The following is a 12,907-nucleotide window of genomic DNA, read 5'->3' on the forward strand; positions in this document are numbered from 1 at the left end:
GGCTTTTGTACAAATAAATGGTTACTTTGCATATTTGCTGTTTTCATTTATGACTGCATTTATTTTCACAGCCTGAGGAAGAGCTTGATCCTGAAGAGAGGGACAACTTCCTCCAACAGCTTTACAAGTTTATGGAAGACAGAGGTAACACTGAATTTTCTTCTTTTTTATGTCCAGTCCACTTCTTTAATGGCACAGCACTCAAAGGGAACTCAAATCCTGCCTGAGGTGTTTGGGTTTTGTTTTGCTTTCACAAAGCCTTTGTTATGTTCCCAATGCCTGTTAAATAAGCCCTTGGTTAATTTCTGCTTGTGACAGCCATGGCTGAGAGCTCTGCTGCTGTTAATCCCAGGCTGGAAGCTGTGGAGTCTGTCCATGGATGGTGAAATCCAACCTGCCCAGAATGGAGATGTGCCATCCTCTAATCTCTGTGCACAAATGGAGCAGGGATACCTGAAGAGACAAAAAATTCTATTTTATCCTGTAGCTAGAAGAACAAAATAGTGTGTTTTAAACATCTGTCTTTACAGAATTAAGTGAGACTTAATAAATTAGAAAGTTGAACTCTTGGTTTCAGAGCAGTATTAGAAGTGCACGTGCTCTGCACAGGGAGCAGGGTGTACCTGCTGACTTGGGAGAGCTGCTCTTGCATAAGGCATGTGCAGTTGTGATGAGACTGACATGAAAATGGAAGCTTTTATGCTTCTTTCTAAAAATCTCTATTCAAGCCTGCAGAATTTTGTCTTTTAGAGTATATTGGTTTGATAAATTTTACTCATGAAGTCACCATTTCAGTCCTATATTTCAACTACCATTTTCATCCTGCAGTAGCTTTGGTGTGGAGGTAGATTATAGGTGTAACTACTGCCCTTTTCCCTTTTCTTTTCATCTTTCTTTTCTCTTGACAGCAGCTACCTGAATGTTATTTCCATAGCAGCACAGAGTGCAGCAAATATTGATGTAATTGAATTTGAAATGACCAGAGCTAAGGGTGAAACCTGAAGTACTTGCAGAGTCTGAATATTTGCCCCTTTCTTTTTTGAGGGTGGGAGGTTGTTAAAATTAATGGGGAAATCAAGCTGCCTTTGTAAAAGAGGGTCTGTTCTAAGGAGGTGTGTTCTAGAGCACAGAATCATAAAAGCACAATCCAAAAGCTGTTGAATATTACCAGTTATCATAGGTTTAGAAATGGAGCATGTATTATAGCAAAGTGTTCTGGAGCTCATCCAATATAATTTGGAAGGCCTCCTGTGTATATAACCAGTGTTTCTGGAGAATAAGCTGCCTTAGGGGAATAAAAGGCTAAGTTGGGGGAAAGAAAAGAAATCATTCTGCTGCTGGGCTAATCCAGAGTGGTTTTTTTCATGTAGCCTGATTCTTCCCACTTTCCTGTTTTCTTGCCTTCTCATTCTCTTTCCTAAACACTCACAGACTACAAAACAGGTAGGGCTGTCAGGACCTTGTGAAGGCAGAAGAGGAAAGCATTTGTATGCTGAAGTTGAAGACTCAGTCCATGAAATATTTTTCAAGCCAGTCTGTGGATTGAGCAGTGTGCAGGACTTCTTCAGGCCTGGGACTTTCCCCTTGCCTGTTTGCTTTTTATTTTCCTTCTCCATCCTTCTAGCAAGATTTCTATTCCCAGCAGATTTGTTCTACATTCTCTCCTCTCAGTATAAATGTTTTGATTCATGGAATCATGACAGTATTCCCAAAGTCCTATAAAATTATTTTAATGATTCCAAATATAATTGCATGGAGATGAGGGAAGATACAAAGCAGCAGGGAGGAGGTTTGGCATTCTCCCTTGCTGGGAGGATTATTGTCTACGTATGCAGCCACTTGCCCTAAGTCACTTTTGGTTTCTCCTTCTGCAGATAATTACTGTTCTGTTTGTCACTGCCACTCAGCTGATCTGAGCTCTTTCTTTTCCCTGGAACTGCCCCAAATATTCATGTCCTGTCAGGTCCTTGTGCTTTTCCACATTCTGACAATTTGCCTGAGTGCCTCTTCCTAATCCAACATCTCTGCTTCTTCCTCGTTCCTTTCAGCCCACGGTGCTTTTAGTGAATCTCTTCACACACTGCTCTATTCCAGCATTCCTCAGGTGTTCTCTGGAGCTTCCTGCACTTCTGGCTGTCCTCCCTGCTCACGAGAGCAGCAGTGGGATGCAGCCACGTGGATGGGGGTTGTTAATAAACCTGGGAGGCTGATAAACCACCCAGAGATAATGATGCACTCAAAACAGGGTGAAGCCTTAACTGGTCATTGGAATTTACTGACTTGGGAACATACCTTAATCCATTAAATGCAGATTTTAAAATGCAGAAGAATACTAGTAATCAAATGTGTGCTAAAGGAATGGAAGAAGCACCTTGCTGTTCTTTGAGATAACTTGTTTCTGTTTTATTTGATTCAGGTACTCCTATCAATAAACCACCAGTTCTGGGCTACAAGGACCTTAACCTCTTCAAACTTTTTAGGCTGGTTTATCAGCAGGGTGGGTGTGACAATGTAAGTGCTGAATGTTCCTTGAATTAAATGTCTGTTCATTCATATCTATAATGGGTTGTCCAGGGAAGCTGTGGCTGCCCCATCCCTGGCAGTGTTCATGCCAGCTTGGACAGGGCTTGGAACAATCTGGGGTAGTGGGAGTTGTCCCTGCCCATGGCAAGGCTTGGAACTGGATGATTTTTAAGGTCCCTTCCAACCCAAAATGTTCATTGGTTATACAAGACTCTGGCTTTTAGCTCTGTTAGATATTAGTCCTTAATGTTCTTGTTTAACAAAACCTGTAAACTTCCTTTTTTCTCTTTTTTTTCCCCCCCAAAGATTGAAAGTGGTGCTGTATGGAAGCAAATTTATATGGACCTTGGCATTCCTATTTTGAACTCAGCTGCTTCCTACAACGTAAAAACTGCTTATAGAAAGTAAGTTCTTGTATTGGATAGTGGTGAAAACACTTTGCCTTTCTTTTTCCTAGTTGTAGCTTGTGCAATATTCAAGAGGTTTTTGGTAGAGACAGCACTTGATATTCTTCAGTTAATGAACAATTCTGAGGATTTTCCAGTGCTGATGTGGAGGAAAGGAGGGAGGAGTCAGGGCTGGAAGTTCCTGTTGCTCCAATACATCAGGATTCTGCTCGTTTTTTACCAAGAAACTTTGACTTTCCTCCTGTGCTGATGGTGTTTCAGAGTACACCACTGAAATTTATAAACTAAGCTTTGGCAGATTCAGTTTTGCCAGTTAAGGCAGTTAACAGACTCCTTAAACTTTAGATCTCATATGCATTAAGGAGAATTTTATACCAGTTGCTTTAACTTTGTGAAAGGTTTTTACTGTAAAAAGACATGTTTTAGATTGTACATTTACATAAAATCTTTGCAGAATTTGTAGAATAATGTCATTAGGGCTTAACTGTGTGCATTGCTGTGGTGAATGTGAGAGTTATTAAATAGTAAAATCATTACTTACATTGACCAAATGCATGAATCTTTTTCTTCTCACCCTCACTTTTCAGCTGTGTTGTAACTTTTGCATTGCAGACCTTTCAGGAATGACATTTTCCAAGCTCGTTTTCTAAATAAAAGTTCTTTTTATTGTTTATCCTCCTGGAAGTTTGACAAGAAACAATTGGGCTTTTTGAGTAAAAGGGAAGAGTGAGATTCTTTTGACTCAGACCTAAGGAAATTGGGAAATAGGGATGAGTAATGACTCAACTCATGTTAATGTCTATGAAGATGACAATATTGAGACTCTCTGCAGTGGGATTTGAACTGGGCACATGTTTAAGGTCTGTATTTTACAGAGAAGAGTGTTTATCTGGAAAGAGTAATTGGTAAATGTGTACTGGGTTGCTGTTACAGTGGAAATAATGATGATGTTGTTTGGACACATGAAAATGTGTTGTGACAGTGATAGTGTGTTGTAACTTGCATATTAATTCTTTGAGGAATAAGCTAATTCATACCTCTGTCACCTATAACTGGATTAGAGTGTGCACAGGCAGTTTCCAGAGAACAAGCTAATGCATGGCATTACTGTCATGAATTCTTAACTGGATGGGAATGAAGTTAAATATATGAGAAGCACCTCTGTGTATTCTTTTTCAGCATTTGATATAAAGTTGTTTCACTTCAAAATCTTCTCTAGCTTTTATATTTTTATTTGGGCTTATTTGGTTGTTGTGTGGTTTTTTTATTATTATTTTCCTGAAGTTACTGAGCAGGAAAATAGGTTTTATGCACTTCAATAAATGGAAAATAAACCATGGAATATAAATGGGACCTTCCTTGTCTGTAGGTATCTTTATGGTTTTGAAGAGTATTGCCGTTCTGCAAACATTCAGTTTAGGACCATCCATCACAATGAACCAAAAGTGGTAGAAGAGACACAGAAACACGTGGAACCAATGGAGGAAAGTGTGAAAGAGGAACAAAAAATGCCCCCAACAGAAGTTAAAAAAGAAGCAGAAGAAAATTATTCCAGCAGTGAAAGTGAGAAAGAAGAAATTGAACTAAGATCCCCAAGGGTGAGTGGTCTGAACTGATTTGTGTTTAGTCCCTAACAAAGCCCCTTTGTATAGTGAAGAGTTTCCATAGTGAGTTTTCCCTGTGCACATTGCAATTGTTGCACTGGTACAAGGGTGGAGTTCTGTGAGTGTTTATTGTCAGTTCTGTTCTACCTGGACACAGAGTTTGATTATTCCTTCATATTCCACACCATGCCTGGGCTTTGCTCAGGCTCAGTGGGATGTGCTGTGCTTCAGGGGTGGCTTGGAGCTGTTCTCATCAGAGCAGTGAAACACAGCAGGACACTCTTGGTTCTGGGTGAGGGTTTCCACAGGCACATGGACCCTGGAGCCTTCTGGCAAGAAACAGGAATATCAAAAACCTGCTATGGATCTTAGAATCAAAGGAAAACCCATTTCTCTGAGCTGGTTTTTGCCACAGTTTCTCTTCTAATATGAGAAACACTCAAATATTAGAGTACATAGACAAAAGTAGAGGGAGGAACAATTAAGTTTAGGCTTCATTTGTCTTTAAATGCTGTAGAAGTGAGGGTTGTATTAGAAGCTACACAGATCAGATCAGTGTCCCAGCAGCTGGAGGATACTGAACACCATGAGGAATACAGACTGTACTTGATAAAGGTGTTGGAATACGACTACAGCACTCATTTAATTATGTTTAAAAACATTTTGTGTTCTTCAATAGAGTATGACTACTGAAGGACAACAATTTCTGCTTTTAAATTGTTCGAGTTCTAAAGATTCTGTTTGACTAAAATGTTATTCTGTTGAAGTCCTTCTTGCAAAGCAGCTTTTCAAGCAAATATATGGCCTTATAGATTAATAGATGAAAGGACATGGTGTAAACACAGGTTGAGACTTCTATTATGTATTATATTTCTGTTTAAATGAAAGTGGTTGTTCCAAGCTGCTCAGTGAACTTCCTGACATGACATTAGCTTTGTTCTTGGTTTGTTCATTTATTTTTGAGTTTGTTTTTCTTTTTGGCAATGCTCAAAAGAAGGATAAAGAAATGTAAGAATGTTTTGTCTTTTTAATAATTGGCTCTTTGTTCTGACTAAAAAGCAATGATCCTATCAAGAGACTTCTAATAAATCAAATGATAATCCTGTGCTAGATCTCTAAGAATCAGTTGCAGATAGTCCCAAGCAGCAACTGCCTTGAGAGTACTCAAGGTGCCTTTTAAAAATGGGATATTGAGGGTTTTTTGAAAGCTGACAAATTTCTTCCCTTCTTCCCCTTGAAGATTCCTCCCCTCAATATTCCTATACAAGCACTCAAATAATGATATTGCTGTAGGTGAACAAGACATTTTGGCCCTTTCTGTCAGAGTAACAAACATTACAGGTCCAAACAAATGTCCTGAAATCCTCCATCAGTTAATCAGAAACTCATCCTCATATTCCAAATGAAGCAGCTAGAAAAACTTAAAGCTTTAATTTTATTCTTTTAGAATATTTTACACTTTTTTGTCATCTCCAGCCTTTCTTCTTTACAGGAGTTGCATGTCTCACTTTTTTGCTGGGATTTGGAGAGGTTATGAAGAAAGCAGGGCACAGGAGTCATTAAACTGATTTTATTTCTGTTCCAGGGACGAAGAAGACTTGCCCGTGATGCAGCCCCTGCTAAAAAAGATGGTGAAGAGGATAAAACCCAAGACAAATTAAAAGACAGTAACAAAGAAAACAAAGATGTAGAGGAAACACCTGAGAATGCAGAAAAGAAAGAAAATGAAACTCCTCTAGGGAAGAAAAGCACACCAAAGCAAAAAGAGAAGAAAATTAAAAAACAGGAGGATTCTGATAAAGAGTCAGATGAAGAGGAAGAGAGGCAGAGGGAGAGGTAAGCACTAACTTGTATCACCTGCTTTGAGTTTCTCTGTGCCATGATTGAGCTGTTCTCCAGGCAGGAGGACACAGACTTGATCTTACTGAAGTGTGAAAATCAGAACCCTTATTGACTCAGACAGGCAGGGAAAGGGAACATTTTATTTCAAGCTTGGAGAGCCTGCTGTACTTTCTGGAAGCATCTTTTTGTGCTCAGTGCCAGGCTGTATTTTTCACTGTCACTTAATTTGCCAAGGCTGTGTTGGTGTTTTATCACACCAGTACCTCCAGACAGCAAGCTGACCAGGCTGTGAGAGGGTGGAACAGCTTGGGGACACTTCTCTGGGCAGTGGAGACAGAAATGGCAAATCCCTCTTCTCCTGTGCTTTTAAGGGTTTGCTGATGGCTGGTGAAGCTGCAGGCTCCTGCTTTTTACTGTCAGATGATCAAGGCAGCAAAGTTTTCTGTAAGCTGGGTGGGTGTTACTTGTCCTCTGAGTTGCTTGCCACAAGAGAATGGATTTTTCACTAAAGGCCAACAGATCTATTTCATTAAAAGCAAATCCATAGTCCTTTTTAGTATTTTATCTCTTGCTGACTTTTTTGTAGAGTAACTTCTAAATTATGCTAAATTGTCCCTTAAGTAGGGAAGGAATTATAGCTAAAAATAGGTTTGATGGTAGCTCTTCAAAATATGTTTGAGTATAATATTGAAACAGTAGCCAAAGGTGTAATGAGAGGTGGATGTATCTAATAAAGAGCTGTACAGACACTTCTAAGCTTGGCTGAACACTTTTGTGATCGAGTTTTTTCCCAGTGGAATGGTGTTTGTATTGTGAGAGGATCACTGTGATAGCAATTCAAACTCCTCATGTGCAGTTAATAAACTGTAGCATGTTAAGGCAATTGTAAAAGTACCTTTTTTAGTAAATAATGTGTCAAAATCAAATATTTCAGAAACTGAAGTTATTTCTTTCTTCCTATGCTATTTAGAAGACACACACTGAGTTAAATTTTATTCCTCTTAGTGTTATCAAAATATCAATTTAAAAAATAATCTTTAAGCTTTGAGGTAGTTGTACACTTTATAAATTGTGTTTAAATTTTAACAAAACTTTCTGGATGTTTTTGGCACTTAGCCGTATTCTCCCTAAGCTCTGTTCTTGATTTAAAAAACCTGTTTCTGAGCAAGCTTCAGTGACAAGACAGGGTACAGAAAATGAATTTCTTCTTGCAGTCTTTTTCTACCTTGACTGCTCTCTAAATTTTAAGATATGATTGTTACTAATTAGTGGGCATTTTAAATACATTTTACTGCAGGGAAGAAATTGAGAACAAAGGAGAATCAGAAGGTGAAGAGGATGAGGAGGACACAGAACCCTGCCTGACTGGAACCAAAGTGAAAGTAAAATATGGACGTGGAAAGACTCAAAAAATTTATGAAGCCAGTATTAAAAGCACAGAAATGGATGATGGAGAGGTTTTATATTTAGTTCATTACTACGGTTGGAATGTAAGGTGAGGATAAGAAATTGCCTTTCCTTTCTTTGTTCAAAGGCTTATTTGCAAAAGAAATTTTTGGTTTTAAGGAAATAAAGTGAGAGATGGTCAGTGATGTGGCTCCATATTGTATTAGCAACATCACAGGCTCTGACTTCTTCACTTTTCAGTGTTGGTGATTTTGTTCACGGTGTTGCATTGAAATGTCTTGGATACTTGTATTTTTCCAAGTATCCATCTGCCTTAGGAATCCTCACCCCTTCCTGATATTTATTGTGTCTATCAGTGTTAGCAATAGCAAACTTTTCTTTAAGGGAGCCATTGATAATGATGAAGATATTTACAATTAAGTGTATTAAGCACTGGAATTTTGGCAATAAAATATATTCTTGTATTGAATGTTAACTGGGATTGTAAAAATGCTTCTCCTGGCAGCCAGTCTTTATAGTACTTTATATTTTTTATATACTTCTGGTATATAACGTGGTAATTCCAAATCCATAAGCAAATTGCTTTATGTGGCAACATGAAAAATATTTCCAGGTTCCCTTTACCTTAATACCTTTAGGAGATTTTGAGGAGCCATCACTGTCTTTGTGCTTTTCAGAATCTCATCCAGTTGTTGCCATAATTAAAAAAAAAGGTGGTACATTTTCTGCTGAGGTGTGGTGTGGTGAAAACTCTCTTATGTGTATGATGTGGAATAATTGACACTTTAGAGCTGACTCAGTCCCCTGAGTGCTCCAGTGAGAGACAGGGAAGTTTGTACCTTAATCCCCTCATCCCATAAGGTTTTTTTATGGACTGGAAATGTCATTCACCTTTCTGAGGCCAGAATACTGCATGAGTTGTAAATACAGGCTCTGCTATCATGGAATGGATTGGGAAGGAAATCCCATCCCATCCCATTCCACCCTCCTGCCATAAGCAGGGACACCTTCCACTACCCCAGGGTGCTCTGAGCCCCATCCAGCCTGCTGTTGGCCTTTTCCTACCTCATTAATAAATACTGTGTTAATTCAAGTCTTTTACTCCTCATATTCAATGTTAATGTGCAGTGGTAAGAGCATGGTTTCATTCCCTTTCAGGTATGATGAATGGGTGAAAGCTGATCGGATTATCTGGCCAGTGGAAAAAGGAGGACCAAAGAAAAAACAGAAGAAAAAAACAAAAGTAATGATTTCAATAAGTTTGTTGTAGTACTATATTAAAAATAAAAGTTATTCAGGCCACAGTCTTGTTTCTAATAGAACAAAAGGTTTGATAATCAGCAGTGAAACATTAATAAAAATCCACTGTTTCCCCTGCAGAATAAAGAAGATGGTGAAAAGGATGAGAAGAAGGACGAGGAGAAACAAAAATCCAAGCGTGGGCGGCCCCCTCTGAAATCCACTCTCCCTTCCAACACGTCCTGCAGCCTCCCCAAAACGCCCAACAGCGAAGGTAAATGCGGCCCCGGACGTGCAGGGAGCCTGGGCCGAGCTCGGCGCCCTCCGGTGGAGCCCGGGCCGGGCTCGGCGCCCTCGGCCGGAGCCCGGAGCTCCCGCTCCGCCCCTCGGGCCGGCACCGCCGGGGCTGGGCGCTCCTGCCGATCGATACAAATTAATTCTTTCGATTTTAATTTTAGCAACACCTCGCAGGCAGACCAGACGTAGCTCAGGAATGTTTGATTCTGATAGAGGATCAAACGGTGAGTGATTTCAGCCCTGTGTATGCTTTGGAGGCTTTTTCAGTACCTTTTTGAAAAGAAGTTTGGGGTTTTTTTTTGGTTTGGTTTTTTTTTTACCTTCTTTTTTGGTTGGTTATTTTTTTTTTCCTTTCTCCCTGTAAATTTTGTTGAGTAAGCAGTTGAGCTGACACTGCTGAGGAGCTCAGCTTGCTCACACAAGAGCAGTCAGTGACTGTACAAGTCATCCCATGTTCTTCAGCCAGAGCCTTTCAGTCCTGAGCAGACCAAATCCAGTGCATTATAATGATAGTCTTTATTGTGCTAATTAAGTCCTCAACCTCAGTACTCCATCATCCAGCAGAGCTGTTAATTATACACAAATGGCAGCACATCTTTGGTGTTTCTAAGCCTCTCTGAACAAGAACTGATGTGAAATCACTGTCTCCTTTTAGTACAGGTCCCTGAGTAATCTCCTGGTAATGTACTAATGCTTGCTCTCTGTGTGGTGCAGCATTTGTACAGTAGTTCAGCAATGGAATGTCCATACTGGGGTTTAGAAGGTTTTTATTTTTGGGTTTGGGTTGGGTTTTTTTCTCTGCATGGAGGGAAGAAGGGTTGGTTTTTGGTTTTGTAGTGTCACATGGGAGAGGCAATATCCATGGGATCAGAGGAATCCATAAAACTATTTTTGCTGCAATAAAATGTAATTCATTTGCATTGGCTTATTTGGGAAATAGTAGGAGAATCACAGACTTCAACTAAATCACCTGAGTTAAGAGCATCATCCAGATGCTTACTGAACCCTGATAACATCACCACTATTGCAGTTTCATAGAAATTTTAGGTAAAAATAAGTGTTGCAAGTATGTTGAGTAAGGCAGGATTTTTAAAGTGTAAAATTATTACTGTAAGCTGATGTTGACCTCATAGATTACTGAAAACAGGGATTTTTGTGAGGTTCAAATAAAAAGTCATGCTGCAATTAATTATTTAGGGTGCTGTTTGCTTCTTTTTAAATTTTTTTTAGACTCTGGCACATCTGACAGTGAAGCAGATGAGTCATCTGAAAAGAATTTGAATGAAGAATTTTCTCCAGAAACTTCAGAACTGGAAAAAAGTGAAAAACTCCGTGATGAGAAGCTGGATGAGGAAAACCCAAAGATTTCTCATGTGCTGAAGGAAAATGACAGGACTCAAGTACAGCAGCTAGAAACACTGAAACTGGAAGTTGAGGAAAGTGAACAAATTGTTCAAATTTTTGGAAATAAAACGGATCAAATGGAAGAAATCAAAAGAGAGGTTGAAAAATCACCTAAGGGAAAAGGGAGAAGGAGCAAGACAAAAGATCCCTCATTGGAGAATGCAAAGATTGCACCAGGAAGCCAGGAAGAGGTGGCAAATGAATCTCTTACAGAACCTGAAAGGTTAGATGTGTCTTCCTTGGACTGTAAAGACATTTCCAGCACTACTGAAAGCGAAACAGAGCCCTCCACAAAAGATAAGAAACTTTTGAAAAGGAAAACTTTGGAACAGGCGTCACCTGAGAAGAGAAACCGGCGAGAGAGTGAGATGGAAGTGCCAAATATTGTATCTGAAGAGAGGACCAATGAATGTAGTGGAGCAGAGGAATGTAGAGGGCTGAATGCTGAGGAGTCCCTCAGAACCGAAAACGAGGAGATGCCGTCCCTGGTGGCGGAATCGGCTCCGCACGGTGCGGAGCTGAGGAACGACAGCTTCCAACGGCCGGCCGAAGCCAGCGAGAGCCTGCCCTTGAAAGATGAGGATGACACAATGCCTCAGATTGGTCCTGAGACCTTGCTGTGCCATGAAGTAGACCTGGATGACTTGGATGAGAAGGAGAAGAGCAGCACTGAAGACACAACGGCAGAAAAGCCAGACCCCAGTTCTTCCAACTCTGCCCCGTCTGCCTTAGCCCCCGGCGTCCCCTCGAGCTTCCCGGTGGCCTCTCCTGTGGCCCTCAGCCAGGACGAGTCCCGCAGCATCAAGAGCGAGAGTGACATGACCATTGAGGTGGACAGTGTGGCAGAAGAGTCTCAGGAAGGGCTCTGTGAGAGTGAATCTGCCAATGGATTCGAGGCCAGCACCACGTCGAGCAATTGCAGCACGGCGGGGCAGGAGAGGGAGACGGGAGAGAAAGGTGAGCTGCTCTGTGTTCTCTGCATGGAGGGGAGAAGGGTTGGTTTTGGGTTTTGTAGTGTCATATGGGATTAGAGGAATCTATAAAACTATTTTTGCTGCAATAAAATGTAATTCATTTGTATTGGCTTATTTGGGAAATAGTAGGAGAATCATAGACTTCAGCTAAATCACCTGAGTTAAGAGCATCATCCAGATGCTTACTGAACCCTGACAGCACCACCACTACTGCAGTTTCATAGAAATTTTAGGTAAAAATAAGAAATGTAGCAAGTGTGTTGAGTAAGGCAGGATTTTTAAAGTGTAAAATTAATACTGTAAGCTGATGTTGACCAGCTCTGATCCTCCTGAGGGTGGTTTGAGGCTGGTGTTACTGGGCTAAAAATTCCTGCTCTGTTTTGTCTGCTGGTTATAGATTCACTGAATGGTTTGGGTTAGAAGGGACCTCAAAGCCAATCTTGCTCCAGTCCCCTTCCATGGGTAGGGACACCTTCCACTATCCCAGGTTGCTCCAAGCTCCATCCAGCCTGTCCTTGAGCACTTCTAGGGGTGGGGCTGGGCACCCTGTGCCAGGGCCTCAGCACCTTCACAGGGAAGAATTCTATCCCAATATCCCACCTAACCCTGCCCTCTGGCAGTGGGAAGCCATTCCACCTTGTCCTGGCTCTCCAGGCCATTGTGCCAAGTCCCCCTCCAGCTCTCCTGGAGCCCCTTTAGACCCCAGAAGGGGCTCTAAGTTCTCCCCAGAGCTTCCTCTTCTCCAGGCTGTCTGGCTTTAAATTTCTTAGTTGCTTATTAAAAGAGCTTTTTAGTAACAGAAGTATTTGAGGTGTCTTATATTTTATTTTTGATTTTTTTCCCTCCTCTCATAGGTCAAAAAAGACCCAGTGACAGCAATAGTGGAACGCTGGCAAAAAAGCAAAAGCGAACTCCAAAGCGAACCAGTGCTGCAGCCAAAAATGAAAAGAATGGAACAGGTATATTCCTGCAGGGAGGGGAGGGGGAAGGTTGTCCTGGCCTGTAAATATGTGTAAGAACATACTGTTCTCATGTTACAAACAGTTTCCAGTGCATGGGGCTTCCCTCTCAAGGTTTTCAGTTTTTATTCATCGTGGTTATTGGTGATAAACTGGAGAGGAGTTCTGAGCTCTCTCCCAGTGTAACTGGGAAATCTCTTGTCTGTTTTATAATACTTAGGAAAAGTGTCTAAATTATTATTTATATTAGC

The 12,907-nt window shown here is 40.7% G+C and overlaps 1 protein-coding gene across 6 annotated transcripts in view; it reads left to right on the top strand.

Annotated features, from left to right (window-relative positions):
- The window catches only part of ARID4A (AT-rich interaction domain 4A), a 47,434-nt gene that overhangs the window by 30,220 nt on the left and 4,307 nt on the right, over positions 1–12,907 (top strand). For 4 of the 6 annotated variants that reach the window (XM_071426192.1, XM_071426195.1, XM_071426193.1 and 1 more), the window contains 11 exons: positions 72–144; positions 2,417–2,511; positions 2,830–2,927; positions 4,300–4,528; positions 6,120–6,370; positions 7,674–7,871; positions 8,942–9,026; positions 9,164–9,296; positions 9,481–9,543; positions 10,550–11,680; positions 12,552–12,656. In XM_071426192.1, the coding sequence (XP_071282293.1) occupies positions 72–144; positions 2,417–2,511; positions 2,830–2,927; positions 4,300–4,528; positions 6,120–6,370; positions 7,674–7,871; positions 8,942–9,026; positions 9,164–9,296; positions 9,481–9,543; positions 10,550–11,680; positions 12,552–12,656 (2,461 nt within the window). The remainder of the gene's footprint in view (positions 1–71; positions 145–2,416; positions 2,512–2,829; positions 2,928–4,299; positions 4,529–6,119; positions 6,371–7,673; positions 7,872–8,941; positions 9,027–9,163; positions 9,297–9,480; positions 9,544–10,549; positions 11,681–12,551; positions 12,657–12,907) is intronic. The other 2 variants (XM_071426197.1, XM_071426194.1) reach the window with 2 other exon arrangements.

The sequence above is a fragment of the Agelaius tricolor genome, unplaced genomic scaffold (genome assembly GCF_023055355.1).
Source record: "Agelaius tricolor isolate 1412-34295 unplaced genomic scaffold, bAgeTri1.0.p SCAF_5, whole genome shotgun sequence".
NCBI classification, from domain to species: domain Eukaryota; kingdom Metazoa; phylum Chordata; class Aves; order Passeriformes; family Icteridae; genus Agelaius; species Agelaius tricolor.